This window comes from Cupressus sempervirens, chromosome 7, assembly GCF_028749045.1.
Source record: "Cupressus sempervirens isolate cs-2001-9-10 chromosome 7, ASM2874904v1, whole genome shotgun sequence".
Taxonomy (NCBI): Eukaryota; Viridiplantae; Streptophyta; class Pinopsida; order Cupressales; family Cupressaceae; genus Cupressus; species Cupressus sempervirens.
Window position 1 is genome coordinate 924,259,968 of NC_143124.1, and position 26,561 is coordinate 924,286,528.

The following is a 26,561-nucleotide window of genomic DNA, read 5'->3' on the forward strand; positions in this document are numbered from 1 at the left end:
ATAACTTTAACACCCAGCTGTGAGTGTGTTGTCGTGTGCTGGTTATTACAGTCTAGAATCAATATCAGTAAACTCCTCGTTGTAGTACAGTATTGCATATCAGTTATATCTTATTGCTTGGATTCAATCTCTTTCAAGTTTCTAGAATAATCTAGATTATTCAGATTTGCATTCTTGATCAGAGCTCATTCTAGGAAGTGGCTGACATCTTGGTTTTCCATGAAGGACTTGGAGATTTTGTTTAAGCTGTTGTTTTATGATCTTCCTTTGGTATTAATCATTTTTCTTCAAGCTTCAAGATTTGCAGGTTGCATTTGAAGTTGGCATGAAATGATTGGTAGGTACTCATGGAGACTAGTGAGATTTCGGTGAAGCTAGTAAGATACTGAGAGGGGGGTGAATCAAGATCTATAAATTTTTTATCTTCTTTAAATAAATCAAATGCATTCACCATTAACCCATCTCATATCAGCATCATGAATCATATAACCATAAACTGAAATAGATCAACTATTCATCACATCCTAAACATGAAAGTAAATGTAAACACATAACACAAAAGATTTGGTTACCCAAAAACCCTCCAAAGTGAAGGTAAAACTGGGGTGGGGATAACACCCACAAATCTTCACTACTGCAACAATAAAGTGTGCATGTTAAGCCTACAATGTTTGATCACTTCGAGTGATCTACCCAGTGAGGGGTCTACCCTGTTAAGAGCTTACAAGACTTACTCAATCTACTTTAATTAAATAAATTAAACTTACAACTCAGTAAGCACTCTGTTAGGAGATTTCTATAGGTCTGTTAGGACCACTCTGTTAAGAGATTTACCTTAATTCACTTGCTAGAATGTATCAGTACCTAATCCTTTGGTTAGCACTCTGATGCTTGATTATGGATCTCCTTTTTCCAATTCCTAGTCCATTCTCTGATCTAATAAACTTTGTTTTGTAGCATCCAAACATAGTCCCTTTGGCATACACACTTCTCTCCTTCACTCACTCCTTCACTCTCTCTTCTGATTTAGGGTTTAGATCCTCCTTAAATAACCAACTGGAGAAGGTTATAGATCATAATCAACGATCCAAATTTCTCCCTTTTGTCGCTTAATCCTTCCATTTTTCTAATTGGTTACATTTCCTTCATAGGGATTAATGATCTCTGACAAAAAGCGTAAACAACTCCTTATCTGTCTCAACAATCATTAAATCGTGTATAGAAGTTGGCCAAAATGGTTTACATAAGTGTTTGTGCCTTTCCAAACACATATACCAAAAATTATTTTCTCAGCACATGAATATTCTAATGCTCAGTCATGACTAATACTCATGTTGTCACTCGGCTTCTGACTACTCTGCACTAACTGTTTAACTTGGCATGAATTATCTTTGTTTAGCTCGGTGTCTACTAACTTCTAACTTACTCAACATAAACTATCACTCAATACATATTGGGGTGGTCGATAACCAAAGACTTGCTCAACTCAAACTGAAATGTGAACAAGTCCAAATGCATCATTTAGCCTTCAATGGATGGCTTGGTTGCAGTGATGACTGACCAACTCTTCCTAAGAAATGACTAACTATTTGACACTAGTAGGTAACATGACTTGGAGATCAACAATCTCCTCCTTTGACATGAGTGGTAAAAACACTTTGTCGTGATTCCTAAGGAGGCTGCCTGGAAACAATCTGAAATTTGCTCATGTCATCAAATTTGGTTCTTTCTCCTTCATTTTCCTCTTCATCTTCATGCTTTACTATTAGTTTCCTCCTCAGTCTCTTCTTCTGACCTTGCTCAGTCCCTTTAGCTATTGGTTTCCTCTTTGTTGGGGACTTGCCCTTAACTAACTTTGTAATCTTTACAGTCCCTTTCTTTGGCTTGATAGCTACAAGAGATGTTCCATTAGATCCTTGCCTGGTTACTCTCCTTTGAGCTATAAAGGAGGGATGTGTAACCCCTTTCTTTAGATTCCTCTTGACCTTTGGATCTACAATTACAATAGTCTTTCATTTTGGTGCCTAGGGCTTGGCAACTACTAATTCCTTTCCTTTTGATTCATCTTCTTCATCTTCCTTAGTCTCCTCATCTTCCCCTTTGCCTTTTGTGATCTGCAGGGGTCCTCTCCAAGTTTACCTTCCAGATCTGCCATCATCTTCCTTTGGTATTAATTATTTTTCTTTGAGCTTCAAGATTTGCAGGTTGCCTTTGAAGTTGGCATGGAATGATTGGTAGATACTCATGGAGACTAGTGAGATTTAGGTGAAACTAGTAAGATACTGAGGGGTGGGTGAATCAAGATCTATAAAACTTTTATCTTCTTCAAACAAATCAAATGCATTCACCATTAACCCATCTCATATCAGCATCATGAATCATATAACCATAAACTGAAATAAATCTAATTATTCATTACATCCATAAACATGAAAGTAAATGTAAACACATAACACAAAAGATTTGGTTACCTAGAAACCCTCCAAGGTGAAGGTAAAACTGGGGTGGGGATGACACCCACAAATCTTCACTATTGCAGCAATAAAGTGTGTCTGATAAGGCTACAGTGTTTGATCACTTCTAATGATCTACCCGGTAAGGGGTCTGCCCTGCTAAGAGCTTACAAGACTTATTCATTCTACATTGATTAAAGGATTTAAACTTACAACTAAGTGTACAGGTCTCTTAGGACCACTCTATTAAGAGAATTACCCTAATTCACTTGCTAGAATGTATTAGTACTTGATCCTTCGGTTAGCACTCTGATGCTTGATTACAGATCTCCTCTTTCCAATTCCTGATCCTTTCTTTGATATGATAAACTCTGTTATGTACTTCATTGCTTGGTTTCTCTACCTGGTTCTTGTTTCTAACATTCAAACATAGCCCCTTTTGCATACACACTTCTCTCCTTCACTCACTCATTCACTCTCTCTTCTAATTTACGGTTTGTATCCTCCTTAAATAACCAACTAGAGAGGGTTTTGGATCATAATCAATGATCCAGATTTCTCCCTTTTGTCGCTTAATCCTTCCATTTTTTTGATTGGTTACACTGCCTTCATAGGGACTAATGAGCTCTGAAAAAATGTGTAAACAACTCCTTAACTATCTCAATAATCATTAAATCGTGTATAGAAGTCAGCCAAAATGGCTTACATAAGTGTTTGTGCCTTTCCAAACACATATACCAAAACTAGTTTACTCGGCACGTGAATACTCAGTACATATTGGGGTGCTCGAAAATTGAAGACTTGCTCGGCTCAAACTAAAATGTGAACAAGTTCAAATGCATCATTGGGCCTTCATTAGGTGGCTCGGTCACAGTAATGATTGACCAGCTTTGCCTAGGAAATGACTAAGTATTTGACACTGATAGGCAACATGACTTGGAGATCAATAGCTAGTATCTCTTCTGCATAGAGATGTGTGCTGAAATGTTACTTGCTATGAGTATTTTAACAAAAAGACCAAAGAGCCTACACCTAGTTAGGCACGTGAATCCATCATGATACTAAAACATAGATATAGATACTCCTACCTGGCCTACTACAGATTCGACTAGAGATTGATATATATGCTCCTACCTGGCCTACTACTCTTCTCGTATGACTGTGAGTTCTAATACTAACTCTTGAGCTCAATGTTAGTATGTTCAAGCAACCTCTCTACTAAGTTTGATTAGGATTGATATTGACCGCCTCCCTCCATATCAGTTCTCGTTGGATGCCCCTACTCATCTCCCCCCCTCCCTGTTAGGAGTTGAATGAGCATGTCAAACTTGATACCTATAGACAATCCACTATCACTAACCCTCCTAGAGGTTTATGTCTGAGGATGGCCTTCTATGTTGAGCAATTTCTAGAGATCCGTGATGGGGTTATTGTTCGTCCTAGCTACCTATCTTGACATTGTAATGCCTTACATATCTCTCTAGGCTCCTTCAAAGTTGGTTCTCACTGTCTTTGGGCCCAAACTAACTATCATATGGATAGCAAAGACCGGATCTGTCAGTTGTGTACTCTAGCAGATGTCAAGACAAAGACTCACTATATTTTCTATTGCTCTATCTTCTATGAGATCAAGGGGAGATTTCATTGTCTCTTCCATGAGTGTTTTTCTCTTTCAGCTTTCTTCAGTTACATTGACCAGCAGTGTCTTGCACTTTACCTTCAAGAGGCTACCCTGCTCCACGATAGTAGTTTACAGTCACTACTTCCTTCCCTACATACCTTTGCTCAGCTCATTACTGCCTTTTTCTCACCCTTATCTTTGTCTTGAGATGTGAAAAGGTCATCCAGTACCACCAGTCACTCTGGGTCTGTCAGACTCCGTAGCAATTTCTTTCAATAGCGACACTCCTCTAGTAGCTCACATAGACAACTCAGGGCTCATGATCACCCACAATCATATCCTTCTGTGACTGATTTCTTTTTGTCAACAAAGGACTCCTAGTCCTTGCCTTGGCACTTCTCTTCTCTTCTTGTATCTTGTTTCTTGTTTGCTTTTCTTGGGCACCATTTGGTGCTCCTGCTTCTGTCAACTATCTTGTTGTAAGCTCTCAGTCCCACAGACCCTTTGTGACCTTTTTGTGGACATTAATTCTATTATCTTATCTAATCTTATCTTAAAGAGAAAACTAGCATTTGTCATAAGCTTTAATTCCTTGGTGGTGTATGCATAAGATAATGCATTATGAACTTGAAGAAAATATTGGCATTTGTTATAAAGCTTCAATTGCTTGCTAGTGTACACGTAAGACAATCTTGTGGCACCCTTTTGGTCTACTCAAGGAGTGAATGATCTAAGAGGTATTGCCCACTTGAACATCAAATGCAGTCTTCAATTTATACCATTCTCTTCTCATATGGGTCAGTCTTGAATATCAAATTTCTAAAGACTTGTTAAAAAGAAGATACACGGTTTAATGAATTTTTGTTCTCCTTATTTCTTGATCTTGAGCTATGGATCTATATCTAATGACTTATTTGGAGAGGTATAAGAAATGGTATGTTGCTTTGGGCATATTCTTTATAATGTGGGAATGTTTGGCTTCTTTTATCTACCTTCAATATCAGGAACTTACATCTATTGCTGCCATGTTTTCATCATAATCTGAATGTTAGATGTTGATATTCTTTCATGTTTGGATGTTAAAGAATATCTTACTTCTCTTGATATTCTTTCATGTTTGGATGTTAAAGATATCTTACTTCACATAGCTTGGCACATGTTAGTGTGGTATAAGGATATGGTTTGATTTCCAGGTTCTTTCTTTAATCTTGTTCTTCTTCGCCGATGTTTGTATTCAAATTACATTGGATTTGATATTTATAGGAAGCCATGGTAATCAGTATGTTTGTGGTCATGACTTGTTCATTATTCTTGGGTGGCAACATAGAGGTTACTTGATCTCTTTGTGTGGAGAACTTGGGAGAGCTATGAAGACTACTGGTTAGAGATTATTGTTGCACTATGTGATTGAGGGATTAGCCACATCCTCTATGAACTCTGCAAGAGGTAGACTTGTGTAATGGTTTGAACATGTTTTCAGATTTGACATTACCCATGCAGGAGTTTTGGGATATGTTGTTTGTTCATAGGTAGGTTATCCTTGTTACTTTGGTTCGCAAGATACTAATTTGATGATGAGTTTTCTCGTTGTATTTATTTTGGATACATGAGGTATGAAATTTGTAGGTGTGTATAGACTATTTCTTAGAGAAGGATGGTTCGAATGTGAATTGTCTGTACCCACAAGATTGATTCAGCACTAATGCAGACCTTACGTAGCCTTGTTTGTGGTCACATACAAGTACTTTTTGGCTGATTGTGGGTTGATATGTTTATAACATGGAGTTCTTCCTATGATGTTTTGAATACCATAGATTGAAGTATGGTTAGCTTGATGAGTTGAAAATTGTTGTAGTTGCTATTCCAAGTCCAACTACTATGAGTAAGGCAATTACTCAGAGCCATTTGTTATGATTTGAATTTGACACTTGTACTCATCTAAAGATTGGTGCAGATTTCAATGACAATTGGCATGCTACACTTTGGCATGTTCCTTGTTTAATTATGGTGACATGATGTGAGGATTTTTTTGGTTGAAGGGATGTTTCTCCCTTGTTGGTGATTACTATAGGTGTATTTGCAATGTATAATATCAAGTGGGAGAATGTTAGGATTAAGATATCATCTACCTTAAAAATCCTATGTAACAATGCATTATTATAACATCATTGGATAGTATCCTTCTACACTTGGGTGTATATGAAAAAAAATTATAATATGTATTCTAACCATTGTTTATAATATATTTATAAAGGACGAAGGGTTCCAGTAGCAATGGTAAAGGTGACTCGTGTACATAAATATTTAATTAATGTTGTTTCCATATGAGATGCCTAAAATGTGATGGTAAAAGACAAGTGATAAGTACAAAAGAGTGACTATGGGCTTCTCCAAGTGGGCATTTGGAAAGAGGCAACAAGTATCTCTTCATATTCCTTCATTTGTTACATGCCATGTGATATTTCATTTCCATGTTTGGTTGCTTAGGTTAAAGGGAAATTTTTGGAGCCAAAACCTATATCCTACATATTATGATATTCGTAGGAAGCAAATCAAGGTTGAGATTAGAATAAAGAGTCATGTTTGGATGCCAAGTTTGCCGCATACAACCTCTTTACAAAACTATAAAATCAGCTCCTTGGAAGTAGAAAGTAAAATGAATAGTTGAATGTAGAGGTATTCCTTATATTGCAGGTAAAGGGACAAGCTGGAGTAAAGAGGCTGTGCACAGGGAAACAAGTGCTTCTATATTGGAGGCAAAGATAGAATTGTGTGACATGTTGTGGTCTAAATCAAAGATAATGCATACTTAGCATCTCTTATTGGTGGAGTCTTTTCTTGCGATCCCTTGGAATAAAAGCATTACAAGGGTGAACAAAAGTAGGTTCTACACCATCTGCTGCAATGAAACAAGAAAATAACAAAATATTAAAATAGAGATACTGATCACATCATCCAAAAGGAGGAAACAAAAAAAAATTGACCCACAAAAACATCAAAAAAACCAAATAACGATCCTAATTCAGACACAGAACTGGGGTAAATTTTAAATACAAGTTCCAAGGAGAAGGACAATTTAGCTCTTTCGACGCCACGCATAGGAAGAGAGGATTCATTTCAGTCTGTTACTACAACCAGGGGGCAGAATTCACATCTAGAAAGACTGAAATATTTGGAGAACCAGAAAAAATCACCTCATTAGTAGGGATGATCCTACCCAGAATCCATTGAATTTCTAAAGATAATTAAATTCAATTGCTCAACTTAGATTAAAAGTCTTCCCCAAATGGAAGGTCATGTGTGCAGAGTACATCACCCGAAATCCAAAACAGCAATGCCAAAGGGAATCCCTCCCACAGTCAAAGCACTGTAGCATGGATCTTTTGAATTCCATCTCAATTCACAGCATACAAACACACAATAAAAAAAACATACCAAGAAGCCATGAATGCATTACCATAGAGTGCTCGATGAGCTGAAAAAAGAAGGCATGAGTGTATTCATGTTGGCTATAAGTTCTTATATGTCAAGACTTGAATAGCCAGTGACAACTGCCACTCTCCCTCTCCATTCATTCTAAAGTATGCCAATTTTTTCACTTATGCATCGGAGATTAGGTAGGGCCTGCATCTGCACCGTCATAGCTTCAAGAGCTTCCCAATCGCACCAGTGGATGGAGACAGTGGGCAGCACAAAGGGTGATAAGGTGGGGGGGATCTAACCTCTGCCATAAACGAGAGATGTTCAATGGCATCATGGTGAGGAAATCTGTAGTACAATTGCCTTCCTAATTCGATGCTTAAAAGAAATGCACTTGAAATAGTTACCTGACATAATCTAATAGTTAGAAAGAAGCAGTAATAAAAAATTCACAGAAACTTCCAAATGTTCTCCAACTTAGGGATTTTTACAATTCAGGGTAATTCGCATGACCTAAAGCCATGTCCATCAATTTAAATTACTTAGATGATGCAAATTCCCCCGAATTGTAAAAATCCCCAAGTTGGAGAACATTTAGTAAGGCTATCATCAGACAATCCTGTGATGCATTTGAGTGTGACATATGTTTATAAATCTTAAGAATATTTTCAAACATTTACTGCATAGCAAATAATCTCAACGATTTGCCAAAAACAAAAGTTTATAGTGAAATTTATTTGAAATGAAGACTTTAAGGTTGGACGTACCTTGAGCTTGCATAGCTGGGTGTGTGAGATTGAACTGGATTGAAAATTAGTCTGAAGAAGATCAGTAGCAACCATCGCTGCCTCCCTCTTGGCATCATCCTCTTCCTCCATCAAGACTTGACGATGTTACACAATCTAAATGTGAAGTAAACAAGAGTTCTTGTTGACCTGGAGTCCGTGTCTTATGTGAGTCCCTATCTTATGCGAGGAATAAGAAAGAAAGTTCAAATATTTATACACTCAAAAATTTAAATTATAATTATTATTTATAAAATTTATTAATTTTATCAAATTTTAATTATAAATATACATTAATATTCATTTCATTCTTTAATTTCTATCAATTTATTTGTATAATTAATAATTTAATTTTACAATACTTAACATATATTTATAATTATTAATTTTTAAATTATTTTTTATAATTTATTTAAATTTTTAAAAAAAATTATCGGTAAATGGCCAATGGTCATGATAATTGATTATTATAAGAATAAATATACAAATACAATAGCGTTCCACTATTCAAATGATCACTAGTAGGAAAGAACGGGGAAAGAAAACCTCCAGTCTAGTGTGGGACCAAAGTCCTATATAATTACAACATAAAAAGGGCATACCCCAATCCAATAAATTATGTCCCATATGTTATAACAATCAAATTACATAGAAACTTGGAGCATACACTCTTTGAAGTATTACAAATTCCTTAACGAAATTCCATCTCATACTTTACACTCTTGCATAGGTGCCAGAAACGAGCTTACCTGTCTAACCATCTTGCCAATCAAAAGAGGTTAATCATATAATATTGCACACTACTTTAGGAAGTGGCACCATCTGATACAAAGTAAATATAAAACCATCTAAAGTAGCATTATATAACACCATATCAAGGATAAACTAGACTACTCTATAAACCTAACAAGATATTTAAACTACTACAACAACACTAAACAATGAACAAAGTCATAAAACTAATGAAAGATAACTTATAAAGAAAAACCAATCAAGCCTTAAACTAAGAGATATAGATTCGAATAGAGAGTCCATATACTAAATCAAAAGCACCAATCAACCAAATCAAATCTCTTAAGATTCGAAGATTATCTAAACAAAACTAACACCCTACTAACCTATGTTCTCACTACGGGTAATAGAACATAGAATATCATCCTAAAGCCTAATTCTGAATTAACCCATTAAAAGGGTTCCAAAGCACGCAGATGAACTAGACTCCCCTATAACAACTCATCAGATGCTTCAGAAACCAATCCTACCATAAATAAACCCTCATCAGAATTACTTGTCCAGAATACAAACAATTACCCTTTGTGACAATTGAATCAAACGGTAATAATGATTGAATCAAAACACCCTGGATAATGCAATCAGAATTAGGAAATACTGATAAAAACTACTTATGCAAAATATAGCATCCTGAAGAGATTATTCCAGACATGGTGATGATGTGAAAAATGCTTTATCATATAGTGTCCTAGATACAGAGCATTAATTAATTGAAACAATAGATAGCTAAGTTATCCTATCTCAGTCGTATGAGAAATTAAAACGAGCATACATTAGTAAAAAAAAACAAGACAAGAATATTGAAGCCACAATTTAAGAAACCTTGATATCTAATCTCGAATTGTAATCTACCATGAGTGCAGAAACAAGCCCTAAAATCAAGAATCAAATAACCTCAAAACTAAAAACCCATAGATATTCATGTATTAATCAACACAAAGAAACAGTAATCTAATAAACTTCATATATTCTGAATAATATATATACAAGATATAGATCGCAATCAATAGATACATTCGATAAAGTCTCTAAGCTTCTTAATAGTAAATAGAGTTCATACATATTGATAACATAATAGATTGATCAGTCCTAAAGTCTAGCAAAAAACAATATTAAACAAGTTACCTATCTGCTACCAGAGTACTAAAACAAACGCAAAATTCTATAAAACCATTAGTCATCACCCTACTTCTAGTACACTATAATCACTTTAGGAATATCATTAGATGCTCCTCATAATAGTTAGGCAGGAATTCAAAGTCGACTTTGGCCCTACTCATTTTTTTGGAGTTCAATGTGCAGAAATTCAGGGTGTCAAGGTTATCAAACACCACTCCCAGTTGAATGTAGGCATTCGATAGATGTAGATAATTAATTAACCATTCTTTTCTCTCATCCGCAATAATCCCTCTCCAATGAAGCAAAAAAATGGATGCTCACCTCCATTTTAGGCCACTCCCAATAAAAGGCAAGGCTCTCACGGATTACCAATAATGGACGTCGATATGTAGTTACTAAACTAGGAGACCCCAAAGGCAGCTTCATATATTGTTTTGGCAAAGGGATTCGCAGTTTATAATCTATGTTGTGTACTGCTTTTTCCAATCCCTTTATCCATGTTGGAACAAATAGGTCACATCAAAATTTGATTATGTCCCCTACCTCAAATTTTTCTCTAGCCAAGCATCTAATGAAAGACTCAATAATTTCGTTGTTAGTCCTCCATGTAAACTAGTAGTCAAAGACCCCTTCCCGAATAACCCTATTGATGACAATCTGAGTCATATCATCAACCGGGTTGAGAATTCTGTTCCATCTCTCTATTTTTACATTTCCATAGAATGCCATAGTTCAATTTTTAGTTGCACGAAACACAAAGATATTTGAATCCATATTTAGGGACAGAAAATGACAGATGATGGAGACAAGATCTGACACCTAGTTAAAAAGGGAAAAGAAGCTCCTAGAAATAGACCAGTATGACGCTATGAGATGATGTCATCCATTATGAACTGGCCCTAGCCACTAAATAACGATATTATCATAGAATAAAGGCTACTGCCAACCGAGAATACAGGGACAATTATAAGATCATCCCATTTCATGATCAGAACAATTGCATAAAGAATAACTAAGAATCGCCACTAAGGTAGGCTGTCATATATATAGAATATGAGACTATTGTGATATGACAAAGTAGGAAATAGGAGAAATACAAATAAAGAATAAAACAAATAACAGTGAGAATATATATATAGTTAGTAATAAAACATATATAATGTAAGAGGAGTGATAAAAGAAAGAAGATCGGAATTGATCATCAAATATGCTTTACAATCCAGATAATCATGGAGAGGATGATCCATTTTTGAAGATCAAGGAGTTGATCCCATCTGCCCCCAAATTTGCTAAATGAACTGCAATCTAGTTACCTTCCCTAAAAATATGGCAGATCCTACTATCTTCAAGCTTGTCCAACTGCACTAGGACTTCTTCTAACTATGAATTGAGTACCCAATTAGGCGTAGATTGTTTTCTAATTGCATTTAAGACAATTTGTGAGTCACCTTCTATGACAACTTTAGATAGTTTTAACATATGGCATAAATGAAGACCTTGGTTTAGAGCCTCCAATTCTGCTAGATTATTAGAGGTTGGTTGGATAGACATAACTTTTTTTGCTACCCAGTGACTAATGTCATCATTAATGATGCATCTGATACTAGTTGCACTTGGATTACCTCGAGTGGCACCATCAAAGTTCAGTTTAGCCCAACCATTTGGTGGAGAAGGCCATCTACAGTTTTCTCTTACCTCCTTACTATTCATTAGATAGAACAGAGGTGGATTAATCAAGTTTGGCGTGTGCTTCTTCATCTGCTCATCCCAACTGGAGAAGAATCCTTCATCTTTCAGAGAGTTTCTAAGATGCAAGTTAGTAGTCTCAACAATGCTAGCTTCCAATTTTATAATTAATTCTTCAAGTTTCATTTCTAAGTTAAGGAATATAAGATGGTTCCTTTCCTTCCAAATTTCCCATACCAAAATGGAGGGACAAATATTCCAAAGCTTATTATATACACCTTTGACTAAATTCGCGGGCCATCCCTTAAGAAGATCACATAGTGATTTTAGGAAAGGGGTGGACCATCCCAGCATATGCCTGAGCCATTCCCAACAGCTTTGGGAGAAAGAACAATTTAAAAGAATGTGATCAGCATCTTCGTTGTCTTGTTTGTAGAGAACACATCTAGAAGGACCCTGAAAATTGAGTTTACAAAGCCTGTCCATGGTCAGAATTCTATTTTGGAAAGCCAAGCATAAAAAGAATCCTGCTTTAGGAAGGCATGAAGAATCCCAACATAGCTGTAGCAGGATATCCACTTTGTCCCAATTTTGGAAATCTAATAAGGCCCTATATCCATTTTTAATGCAATACTTCCCATCATTAGAGGCTACCCAAATAAGTTCATCTTTCTTTTTTGATTGCTTAGTCCTCCTATCTCGTAATAATTTTTGGTAAACTTTAACTGACTCACTATCCATACCCATGCCCTCCAAAGATTTCCACACCCATTTAGGACTACCATCAACATAAACCATAGTCTTGTAATCACAAACTTTGTTGCCCCACAGATTAATAAGTGTATCTTTGAGATCCCTTGGGATATAGCTCTGATATAGGGGTGGATGTCCATCCCAAGAATCTTCCCAAAAAAAGGCCTCATCACCTTTACCAAAATCCCAGGTTAAAAACTTACAGATTAAGTTGTGGCATTTTAACATAAAGTTCAAACTTTTTGATCTTGTAGGAGGATTTTTCATTCTAAAAATCAAAAGTGGGTCCTCTACATTAAGATATTTATTGTGTAGATTTTTTACCCATTTGTGCTCTCTTTCCTTATAGAGATGCCAGATAAGTTTCGCCCCTAGGGCTTCATTTTGCCATAGGAAATTCTTGATCCCTAGCCCACCCAAATCCTTAGGTTTACAAATGTTCTCCCTTTTGATCAACGCCAATTTTTTGTCCTCTTCACAATCCTTCAAAAGAAAATTTCACAATTTGGATTTGAATTTGAGGAGGTGTCATTTGGATATAGGAAGACAAAATAACGGGAAGGTTGGAATGGTTGACAACACATATCTAATCTTGGTGCTTTTCTCAGCCTTTTTAAGCAATTTATCCTTCCAATAGCCAAGCTTAGCATCCATTTTTTCCAAGGTGTTACACCATACCTTACTTGATTTCAATCCTTTTTCTAAGGCAATTTTGAGATACTTGCAGGGAAATAAACCTTTTTTATATCCCATGATCTTGCATATTTGTTGCTCTATATCTAATCTCCTATTGATAAAGAAAAATTTGGATTTAAGCTCATTGACTTTCTGTCTGGAGGCTTCCATATATATTTTTATGATGGTTTTTAGCCAAGCGCCTCTTTGACTGTACTTTTTTTAGAAAAGATGGTATCATCCGCATATTGTTGGCGGTAATGTTAGGCATATTTCTAGTAACAGTAATACTTGAAATCCTTTTCTTTTTATGTGCATCAGTCACTGCTCTCCCAAATGCTTCTACCATGATGATGTAAAGAGAGGGAGATAGTGGATATCCTTGTCTAATGCCCCTTGATATATCAAAAAAAACTTTCGGCATTCCATTTATGAGGATTAAGATTTTGGGGGTGGATATAAATTTGAAAATGAAGTTGATCCATTGATGGGAAAACCCAAAGGCATCCAAAACCTTACATAAGAACCTCTAATCAACCATATCATAAGCTTTTTGAATGTCCAATTTCATGAACATGCATGCCTCTTTGTTCTTACATACTGAATGAATAGTCTCTTGAATGGTAATAATTCCATCAAGAATAGATCTTCCTGGTGTAAAGTCAAGTTGTTCCTCTGATATTATTTTAGGAAGGATACCTTTAAGCCTATTAGCTAGGATCTTGAAAAAAAATTTGTACACAGTATTGCAAAGTGTGATCGATTTAAAATCACCTGGGGTCTCAGGTTTAGCCTTTTTAGGGATCAAAGTGAGAAAACAATGATTGATCTCTGATAAAAGAGTACCCCCGTTCCTAGAGGCTTCAATTGCCTTCCATAGATATGAACCTATAATATCCCAGCATGATTGGAAAAAGAAGGCCTGAAAACCATTTGGGCCTGGGGATTTATCCAGATTCATATCAAAGATTACCTTCCTGACTTCTTCGAATGTTATAGATTTGTTTAAAACCTTATTAACTTCAGTTGCAACAATTTTTGGGATTACTTTAAGAAGATTAGCTTGTACTATTTTGTTTGAACCTTCGTGATTGCTTAAAATATTTTGATAGTATTTGATGAAGGTATCTGCAATTTCACTTGGATTATTAGTTAGAATGGCCAAGTGATTTTTTACAAAAGTTATTCTAGTCTTTAACCTGTTATATAAAGTGGAGTTATAAAAGAATTTTGTATTTTGATCCCCTTCAGCTAGTCATCTCTCTTTTGATTTTTGTCTCCAAAAAATTTCCTCTTTAGTTAATAAATCCTCTTGCCTTCCTAATAAATCTTTTTCTAATAGATAGTTGTCATTGTTCGTACCTTTACTAATTACTTCCACATTTAAATCTTTTAGTTGCTTCTCTATATCTAGCTTTTCTTTAAAGATGTTATTGAAATGTTCCTTAGTCCATTTAAGTATTCGTTCCTTGAGCGTCTTCATTTTGGAGACAAAAACAAACATCTTTGAGCCTTCTAAACTATCTTGTGCCCACCATTCTTTAATATTATTGGTGAAACCTGGATCTAAGAACCACATTTTTTCACATTTAAATGAATTCCTAGCCAGTTTATGTGGCTCTAAAAATTCAAATCTGACTTGAAAATGATCTGACCCAGCAATAGGCAACATAGTAGATTGAATATTTAGATTATTATCATCCAAATTACCTTTAATCAAGAACCTATCAAGTTTTTCAGCAATGTATGTGAAGTCCTTTCTCCTATTATTCCATGTGTAAATCCCATTACTAATTAGAATATCAATCAACTTATGCGAAAAGCACCAATCTTTGAAGTCTTTATATGCTTTTGATAATTGTTTATTGCCACCTAGCTTTTCACTAATATCTAAAATTGTGTTGCAGTCACCCCCTAGTAGAAACAAACTGCCCTTATGATTATTCATGAATAGGTCAATATCTTCCCAAACTAATTTTTTATCGAGATTGCTAATAGGACCATAAACATTAATGAGAATAAACCTAAGATTTGATTTTAAACTTTGTACACTACCACTAATCCAGTTGTTACTATTATATAGAGTGTTTATACAAACCTTCATGGGATCCCAAAGAATGCCTAAACCCCTAGAAGCCCCTAACGATTCTTGAAAAATAGAACTCCAAAGACCTAATATCTTATCTAGTTTAACTCCTTCTAGCTTATTTAATTTAGTTTCCTAAATTAGAACAATATTAGATTCAAAGGCTTTGAAGTTATGTTTTAATAACATCTTTATGCTAGGGGCATTAAGACCCTTAGCATTCCATGTGGTGATCTTCATACCTCCTTAGGAAGGCACTTTCGCTTCCGACTATTGAAAATCTGGTCTATCTTTTGTTGTTCTCTGTTGTGTCCATCTGCTTCCCTGAGCTCTTTTAATGATCTTCTTCCTCTTTTACCTTTCATTTTTCCACTAATAGGAGATTTGAGGCCTTGATTCATATGAATCCCAAGCTGATCTAAACATGATTTCACCTTTTGAACAGTAGACATCTTCTCGACAATGTTCTTTTCATTTTCTTCATTTTCAAATTCTTTAAATGTCTAATTTAGGAGACTAGAATGCTTCCCTGAGTCTAAATCAAATCCAACTTTTCTATCATTGCTGATATTTGTTGGTGTTTGAAACTACTAAGCAACAAAATGCTTAATATCACAGGGAAATTACTCACACAATCTAAGGATAGCCAATTCCTAATAGCAATTATATGAATAAACCACTTTGACCCAACTTCAACAAAACCAAAAATGGTTTTCTACTCTTTAGGCTCTACTAAACCAACGCGAGTATGCCTAGGGATGATTCTAATGTAAACTGTGGTATGAAATTATCTTAGTTTCATTCTGATTCTCATCTTTTACCCTTAGGCACATACACAATTTATCAATTTTCTCTAAAAATCTTCTCAAATCTATAGGCATCCCCTATAAGTAGATCTTATTATAAATCTCCTATGGTTTACTAGTATTCCTAGCATTAGTGGCTATCTAAGACTCAGAAAGCTATATGCAAACGATTGGTAACTAGCATTTGTAGCTTTAAACAAAATGGAATAAAATGGTTTTGATTTTTTTTTTAAAATGATTTGATATGTAGCAACAGAATTTACCCTTGCTCACTTCTGACTTATGTGACCAGTGCCTTATCCATTAGGCATAAAATTAACTATTGGCGGGAGATCTAATTCAAAAAAAACTTGTAAATGAATTAATCAATTGTAATCACCCATTTCCATTCTTATGAAGTATCCTTTCTATAAACTCATAAACCCTACTGATTCATTAAAGCATTTCTATAATTCTTTGAATTAAAAGCAACAGTGATATCAGCATACAACCCATCCAAATTGCATTCAGCCAATTTAAACTTTATTTAAAATGACTTCAAAGTAGACAAACCCATAAAAAGGAGATAGAAATTGATGACACAAATATAGTGTAAATACCCCTTTGTATTATCCTTCCAGATGACTAATACAATGACCACTAGAAATCAATTGAAAGCCCAGAACAGATTGCTATTTCTGTCATTCCATTGTGTCATCAGAGAGTACAAGTGGAAGCAAACTCAAAAAAACTACATACTATTGGGCTGATTGTCTGTGCTTTTCTTGAGAAACACAAAAATTATAAAAGTTTTTGGACCCTCACATTGCCTTGAAAACTCATTTATATAGGCATGAGTTGCAATAAGCAAAGGGAAAATGTGATTGATAGGTGTCCTTTTACAAAAATGAGTACATCAACCTTTTTCAAAAATATCTAGACACCTTAATTCAAAAAGAAACAAAAAATAGTTGCAGATGACAGCTGGAGCATAAGATCTTTAATTTTGTCTTTTTCTTTAACTGTTCCCTATTGGTATGGCTTTGATTTTTGCAATCGCTTCCTAGACAAATAGTTTTCTTTTGGTGGGCCATTTACATTCCTTGACTGTTGTTAGTTCATCAATAGTTTTCTGCCACCTAGCATCAGTAATTATCCTTCCTTCTATGCCAAACCTATTCATTTCAGTTTCAACTTTGAATAGGGTATCAATTAGTTCATTAAAAACATACTCATCAATATTATTTTGAAAAAAAGGTGCCACCTGTGGCAAGTCTACAATATGGTCAAAAGAATTAGACCATTCATTGAAATCTTTCATTTTGTCATCAGAATTAGTAACAAGAAGAATTAAAGAATAAAAACCATTTGTCAGCACTTTCATTTTTCATTGAATTACTGCCAGCTTCCTTGTGAAAATTTGCAATAAGTCTTTCAGTTTATCCTTACCTTTCTTCATAGTAATAACTTTATCTGGGAGATCTAGCTTCTTGGCTAACAAGGGTATCAACCTATCAAAGAATTGCATATATGGCCCCCATTGTTGAAAAATAGGCTCAAGCCATCCAATTGCATCCTTGCATACTTGTTTTGCAAATTGTAGATTGATGAATGCATTATAAGCATCTTGAGATATTCTTTTCAGAGTGCTTATTCTATGATTTAATACATTTATCAAAGCATTTTTCTTGGTGGCACTGTCAGATTGGGAAGCTCCTGTCTCCACACTAATCATAGGCACTGGCACTATTACCCCTATAGATATCTCCTTTGTTTGGGCCTCTACTTCTACAGTGTGTCTTTCTTCTATTTCCTGCCTTGGTGCATGTTCTGCTTCTAAAGCTACCTTGAGTTGTTCCTTGAGGGATACTATTTCTACTTCTAAATTCTATATCTTCCCCTCCAACTCTTCTATCTTTTTTTTTTGCACATGGCTTATCGTGAGCTCTTCTTCATACAACTTCCTTATATCTAAACATTCATTATACAATGAAGCTAGCTTGTCTTCAATTTTTTCCACCTTTACTTCATTCATGAGAGCAAAGTGTTTGAATAAGCTAGAGATTTCTTTCCCAGTAGTGTTCTCCAAGGTCCACACAATCATGTTGCCTTGTGGAGTTTCCTCTATATCCATCACTTTGGGCTTTTTAGTGTCAGGGGCCACAGTCCACACTGCTAGGGTTTTTCTGTCTATATTAAACCCTGGCCCTCTTTTAAAACCCTCACTGCTAGAGGCTTCATAACTGATAGCTTTGTCTTGTCTTCTCATTTGATCCAAAACAAATTCCCTTTAAATATCCCAATGTGGTATAAGAATCATACCACTCCCTAGCCTCTGCAGGGGTCATTGTTTCAGTCTCAGGATCATATGCAAGCAATTTGTCCACCAGTTCTTTATTCTTCTCAGGGTCTTCTCCTAGCATAAGGCTCAAAGTGTGCTCATTTTGTTTTATTTTATACAAGAAACTTTTAAACTCTGATGATTTAATAAAATCACCATCTTCTATAATTTTTCAAATTGAATGAGCCTGTCATCCAATCTTGAAGTTGAAATTTGTAAATTAGTGGAAGCCTTTCCTACTTTAGTAGCTCATTGATATAGATAATTTTGCCTAATTTCAAACAAATACTCGTCATTTCCTAGGATTACCTGCAAAGCTCTACTCACTACCTTCTTCAGGATATGCATTGTTTTTTGTCATTTATTTCCCTTAGGGACCCATGTTGAGGTTGATGGTTGTTCTTCTTCTAACTCATCCTTCAGCTACACATCTAGTTTAGGTGATTCCCTATTTACAATGGGCTCTTCTCCTTCTAGTTCATGTGGCATTTGGGATATTATGTAGTCAAAATTCTCCACCATTTTCTTTAAATTTTTAGGATAGGGCACTTATGTGTAAAAACCCTTAAAATTAGGATTTGTTCTCCTCAAAGCCTCTTCTACCTTCCTAATTTCACCATACTTTTCAAGTAGCTCATCAGCCTCCCCTGTTGCTACTATATTTGCAATCAAATCCTCAATAGTAGGTTTTCTTGGAGGCAGGACATATCCCCTAATGGCCTTAACCTCATTGGTAATATAATTTTTAGGGTCAGACATACTATATGGCCCAGTAGCAAATTTATATTGGCTGAAATACTCACTCAATTCCTCATATGCATTTTTCCCAATTTCAAAATCCCCTATTTTAAAAGTTCTACAAACAAATGCATGCTTGTGTAAGGTAGGGGGGATCATTTCCTTGTTCATCAATAGAAATTGCCAAAAGAATTCAATAATGGCCAATCTGGGGGGTAAATATTTGGGTAAAATGTGAGGATGCTGTGGACATGCATATACCCTAAATGATGTGTACTCCTTAAACAAAAAGATGTCCCCCCAATTATGATCTATCCTATTTTTCTCATCTAGGAAAGTAGGTCTAAGAAAAGGTCTTAAAACATTTGGTGCTCTAAAAAAGGTATGGTCTACCATCCTCATAATAATAGAACTAAACAAATTAAAGAACACAAGGGCATTTGAATAATAGAAATCCTTATGCCAAATACGAGTCCAGAGTTGCATAGGTAACTCACCAAATTCATCAGAAATTTGATCAATGAAGTCCCCGCTGATGTATCCAATGTTGTTATATAAGATAAGGTGCATCAATAGTGAATAATGGTGGAACTTGAAGTCTTTCATCTCTCCCTTCTTTGCATTACAAATCTGCATATGCATACTATTAATGATGAAGGCTACATAATCATACTCCTTGTGATGGAAAGGGTCTTGTATATCACATGCCATCAAAAAAACGGAACCATACACACAATCTTCTGCACCATCACTTCCCATCACTTTGTGCAACCCATACACTGTGTTTTTGAAATAATTCTTAAATCTACTCGAAGGTAGAAAATCCCCCACCTTTTTTGGAAATAACCCTACCTTTTTTACCTTGTAAGGAATATGTGGTAGCATAACATTGTTCACAAAGTATGTTTTATTCTTGTCAAACTTTTCCTGCTAATATGCAATGTCAATAGGTACATCCATTTGTCCCATTAATCCAAAGGCCTCAACAAAAGAAGTTTTGTCCAACGTGCATAGTATACTCCCATTATGCTTTGAAAATCCCAAAAAAAAAGAAAAACAAAAAAAAGAAGTGCCTTGGTGAAAACCTGGAAACAGGCGCCTTGGTAGCAAAAGTAAAGAAAAATAAATCCATCCTATGGTGAAAACCACTTCTTGTGGCACCTTGGATAAGTACCATGATGAAAACCTAGTAAACAAGCATCATGCGTAATTCTTCCATCCATGACATCCTATCATGATCTTGCTTATCCTTTAGATGTCCTCATTCCTGAAGTCATTCACTCATAAACTCCATAACAAACTTTGTTGTCCTATTCAGTTAACCCTTTGGTCTTGATCAATGAAAGAAAGAAGAAAACTCAGTTCTTAGCAATCTCTTGACATGGTCATTTTCTTGGATTACTTATGTGACACCTTTCATTACACCATGGGCTTATATTGTTATATCCTTTTCCCTAGCTTGGGTAATCTTGTGAAGGCTTTCCTTGAGGGTAACATTCACTACTTCATTCTCCTTGCCTATCCATCTCCACTTATCCACCAACTTGTTACTACATCTCATCCTACATATTGTCTTGCAACTTGCTAGACACTAGAACAAAATCAAGGTAATCCTTCTTGAGAGCTAGTAATCTCTGAAAAAAATCTAAAAATCAGAAAAAGTCCTGAAAAAAAAAAAAAAAAAACACTTTGCCAAGAAGGTGAAAACTTGGTAAATAGGCACCTCTTGTTCCCAATGCTCCATCTTGCAGCACATCTTCTAGCTATTCTGTATAGTCACTTTCATGCTTTTTCTTTCCTGCTTCCTACTCATGTATCCATGGATTGAGTCTTGTCACAGCTCGGGGGCATTCCCCCTTAGTGTCACTATTTTTGAGATTCTCATAGAATCTCCTTCGTGACAGTCACTAGTGGTCCTCACTGCATCTGCCTACTATCACAAGTGTCACTATTTTCGAGATTCTCCTCATAGAATCTCTTTTGTGATAGTCACCAATGGTCCTCACTGCGTCTGCCTACTGTCACAAGTGTCACTATTTTTGAGATTCTCCTCATAGAATCTCCTTCGTGACAGTCACTAGTGGTTCTCATTGCGTTTGCCTATTGTCACAAGTGTCACTCTTTTTGAGATTCTCCTCATATAATCTCTTTCACAACGGTCACCAGTTGTTTCAGGTGTGTCTGTCTACTGTTCCTAAGTCATGTCTCCAGATTCCTTTATGGAAAATCTCTTGCGTCAGTCACCAGTCATACTGGCTGTGTCTGTCTACTGTCGCTTAGTCTTTCTTAGGTTCTTCATCGTAAAGATTCCTCTTTGACCTCAGTCACCAGTCATTCTGACTGTGTCTGCCTACTGTTGTCACCCTACTGAAGAGATTTCTTTCTTACATGTTCTGGACATTAGCACTTGACATCAATCCCAAAAACATTGAACGCAAAAAAAATGATATACTTGTTTGGATATGCTGAGCATTTTCTTTTTTTGCTTTGTTTTGTTTTATCATATCTCCTCAAGAAACTTGATGATGTCATCTTTGACTAGAGAACTAATGACTGGGGGCATGATCTTTTTCTTTGCTTTTTGTTTGCGATTTAGTTCCAATAAGTTGATCTATTCCTATAAGAGGGGTGTCCACTATAAGAGCCTCCATCTTGTATTGGATGGTCGTGTTTACCTCAACTCTTTTTATACAGATACGTCAATGACATTGGTTCTTCTCCTTGTTTGTTGGAGTGAACTCTTCATGCTATAGTACATATTGATACTCATCCTATTAAGTGAACGTATGGGTCATTGCGAGTATATCTAGCACACTTCTGTCTCAGGTTACGAACACAAGGGTCGTTGCAAACAGAATGAATACTGAATACTTAGCATAAGAGGAATCTCCCGTGTGTTTGGTGTGCTTGTCATGCAAGCAACATTCAGGTCATCCTAGCGTTTATGCTCTGATGCTTATGTTAACTTGCTACATTAAAAGGGACAAATGTTCTGGTCATTCTAGCTTCTTGTGCCTCAAATGCTTACATTTAATCCCGACACCCCAATAACGTATGTTATATTCATATTTTCATGATTGCAATGTCAGTGGGGATTGTATAACATACGAGCTTTCTTTTATATCCAATGATGATAAATCGTCGAGGCGTAGTAACTAGACCTAGGGTTGCATTTAACATAGTCTTGCATTACATACTTCACTTGCATAAGCATGCGATTCAATTGCAAATCTACTTTCACCTTCTCTGATGAGGGATTGCTGATCTCTTCAAAGCATCATATTCTTTCACGAACTACACAATGATTGATTAATCACCCTCTCGGCTACTTTGGTTTCTCTGAACCCATTTTTCGGGATCAAATTCAAAATCTGACACAGTTAAGTGGCTCAAAATGCATTTTAATTTTTTTTGGTGCAATCCAAATATTTCTGATACTTTGCAATTCTTGGAATCTTTTCAACTCAAACTTGGTCCTTTGGATCTCAAAATCACTTCTGATCTCTTCATATTTCTTCAAATCGTTCTGATCTCTTCATATTTCTTCAGATCATTCTGATCTCTTTATATTTCTTCTGATCATTCTGATCTCTTCATATTTCTTTAGATCATTCTGATCTCTTCATATTTCTTCTGATCATTCTGATCTCTTCTTTATTGCTCAGATCGTTTTGATCTCTTCTACATTCTATTGAATCTCAAATTTCTTCTATATCTCATGATATATTGCTTCACATCTATTTTTGGTGTGTCATCTTTCAATTTTGCTCCCAAGGGGGCAGGATGATTACATCATTGAATACCTATTGCTTGGGGCATCTGGTTCCCATCTTATGTCCTTATCACTTGGGGCATCTCATCACTCGTGGCATTTTGTTCCCTTCTATTTGGCATCTTTGCCATGTATCTTATCTTTTCATCAATTGATCAACCTTATAGCAACTCTTCTGAAAGTTTGATAGACGGATATTGGGATAGTCTAAACCTTGACTCCTGAGGATCAAGCCTCATTCTGGGGATGATTCTATGATTCATGATTGGACCTTGTTATCTTTTTTTCAATCTCTTGGGTATCTAGGTGTTCTATCTGGATCTTTGAAGGTTAAGCTCCGTTCTGGAGATAGTCTTATAAATGCTTTCAATCTCAGGTATCTAGGTGTTCTATCTAGATCCTTGAAGATTACGCTCTATTCTGGAGATAGTCTTCTAAATGCTATTATTTTCAGGTATCTAGATGTTCTATCTAGATCCTTAAAAGTTAAAATTTGTTCTGAAGAAACCTTTTAAATCCTTATGAATTTCAGGTATCTAGATGTTTTGTCTAGATCCTTAAAGATTACGCTCCATTCTAGAGATAATCTTTAAAATACTATCAATCTTAGGTATCTAAGTGCTCTACTTGGATTCCTTAGGATTAAGCTCTGTTCTAGAGATAGTCCTTAAAAGCTTATCAATTGGTCTCCGTATCATCACCTTCGGAACCAATCTCATGTTCGCATCATAATTTTTGATTATCTTTGAATTGAATGTGTTGCTTGCACATTCATTCAAAGAGGGGAAAAATGTAATACCCCAAAATTGGCTCATTGCCATTATACCAATTCTGGTCCATTTGAATTGATAATTTCTAAGTCCTATTCTAATAGGCAATTCTCATTCTGCTATTCGCTACTTGACTTAATTGTCAGATGCAGAAAAACCCTAATCTGCATTCATCATATTTCTTATTTAATTCCTATAGTACATACTCATATTAGTTGCACTAAACCTACTTGATTTAATTATAATTTAATTATTAAGTATTTATACTTAAATTAAATTAAATTATATCCTAAGGCTAATTTACTATGGAATTAAATTTATTTAATTTAATAAATACGCCTATCTTGATTAATTAAATGTAATTATTTAATTAAATGGGAAAGGCATTTCTAATTAATTAAACAAAATTATTTAATTAAATGGAGTACTTACTTCTAATTAATTAAACAAAGTTATTTAATTAAATGGGAAGCCATTCCTAATTAAGTAAATGAAGTTATTTAATTAAATAAGAAAAGTGTCTCTAATTAATTAAAGATTATTTAATTAAATAGAAAAAGTAATTATGAGAGCATATCTCATTTTATTAATTTAAATATCTCAATAAAATCTCTCTTCAATTCAAAAAGGGAAATTTCCAGTTCACTATTGATAAAAAATGAGTTAAATTAGTTAACTCCTTTTTTTACTCAAATTAAATCAGTTAACTCCTTATTTTACTCAAATTAAATCTGTTAACTCCCTTTAATTTGGGAATCTCCCTTTATGATTGAGCCTCATCTTCAATCTTGACCGTTGATCTGAATTGATCTCAACCGTTGATGAATTTTAGGAAAGTCTATTTAAGAGACCCTCATCTCTTCATTTTGGAGGATGAATTTGGAGAATTTGCATTGAATTACTGCTAGAATTCATACTCACATTTGCTCATATTTTTACATACATCTTGCATTCTCAGTTTAGATTCATCTAGCCTAATAATACATGCATTTTTAGTTTAATGTCTTTTATTTCTTAGAATAATTTCTTGTACTTCATCTAGGTTACTTGCATATTCATATAGCTTAAATTGCATTCAAATCCTTCGTTCTTATAGGGTCTGGTTGCCTGCACCTTGATTCTGAGGATATTAACAGGCAAAATCCCTTTAGATAGAAGGCAACAGGTCGCTTTGCAGGCTGATTTTTGGATGAACAATCTAATGTTCATTTCGGGATGAATCCACATACAATGACCGTGTTGAAGTGTGTGTGTTAGCAGAGGCCACATATTCATGCATACAATGCTTATATGCTGAAACTCAACTCGTAACCACAGAGAAAGGATAAAAAGGCTCTTTGTTCATACACTTAGCTTGCAAGCGTAATGGCATAATGATAAAACTGCCCTTTTTAAGTATCTACGACCCAAATTTGATCTCAAAAAATTAAAAAATAACATTGCAGTTGATTTTGTGCACATACAAAATTCAGACCTTAAATTGTATGCCATGCGGACTGGACCCATCTGACATGGATGTCGTGTCTTCATCTAATTTTCTTGCACCAGGGCCCATCTAACAATTCGACAGGTCCCACTCGACACTTTTATTTCTAAAACATGACTTTATGATTGTCCACGAGCTCAAAAAATGTATGCATGTAATCACATTTGAACTTTACTTTTGTTCTTATGGAATCCTTTTACTCGTAGAACCGTAAAACCTTTCATGCACCCTTTCAGATCATGCTTTACGCCATGCCGGGGTATTACGCCCTTACGCTATCCATTGAAACATGAAACAGAAAAGACAACACATGAAACAGAGCATGACTAGGGTAACCTAAAAATTTGAAAATATGAGGAATGAAAACCCTAATTTGCTTAATTCAAAGAGTTAAATGATTTTTCACCCAAATTTTTAGAATTTTTCTATACTGTGAAAAATCAGACCAACAATATCATTGCCCTCTTGCTCCATAGTTGTACCAAGCTCTATCATCTAGGATTGGCTCAATTTATTGTCTTCACTTGCAATGTTTAATAAATCTTTTCTTAGATCTTCATAATTATAATTGTTCCCACCTAACTTGAGTATTCTCTACATTAATTCTTCCTTTTGAACGTTAGTGCTTTTATCAATATTTTCAAAATAAAACACTTGGATCAATTCATTAGTTAGATTGTTCAGGCTAGCTTCTTCTGATTTGAAACACTCAAATTTTTCACTATAGTATCCAAAGTACTATCCTTGTTCAAGAAGTCATAAAATTCCTTTATCGACACCTTATTTGCTCTCTTTGTATTCATTCCTCTATTTTGCTGAATATTGATGGGTGTAAATGGAGAGCTTATTGTGGCACCAGGAGTTTGCCAGAACTTGTTTTTTGTGATTGGAGTTTCCATTTTGTTATTAGGCTTCTGAGGCTAATAGTGCTTCATTTGTCCCATTTCCTTCTAAATATTGAATTGCATTTCATTTTTCCCAATTGAATTAAATATCAAAGAATTCTCAATTTCCTCTATATTGCCCTCTTGATTATCCCGTGTAGCTTTTGCTTGCTAAACTTTTTCTCTATGTTTGACATCTTTACTAGCATAAATATCTGAAACTCTATGTCTTTATCATTAGGTGTAGCCTCTACCTTCTTATGCTTGGTTGTAGTAGTGCTAAGAGTTCCTTTTTCCTTCTCTTTATATATCTGATGTTCCTATGGACCTTGATCTGCTTTGTCTCCATTCTTGCTCTAGCCCTTACTTTTTTTTGATGTTTTTATTTTCCCTTT

At 35.2% G+C, this 26,561-nt stretch overlaps 1 protein-coding gene across 1 annotated transcript in view; it reads right to left on the minus strand.

The window, feature by feature from the left end:
- LOC149550569 (uncharacterized) overlaps nucleotides 1-8,396 on the minus strand; it is a 42,458-nt gene extending 34,062 nt beyond the window's left edge. The window contains exon 1 of the mRNA XM_089795120.1: nucleotides 8,262-8,396. Coding sequence (XP_089651246.1) covers nucleotides 8,262-8,372 — 111 coding nt within the window. The 5' untranslated portion in view covers nucleotides 8,373-8,396. The remainder of the gene's footprint in view (nucleotides 1-8,261) is intronic.
- Nucleotides 8,397-26,561: the final 18,165 nt, after the last annotated feature.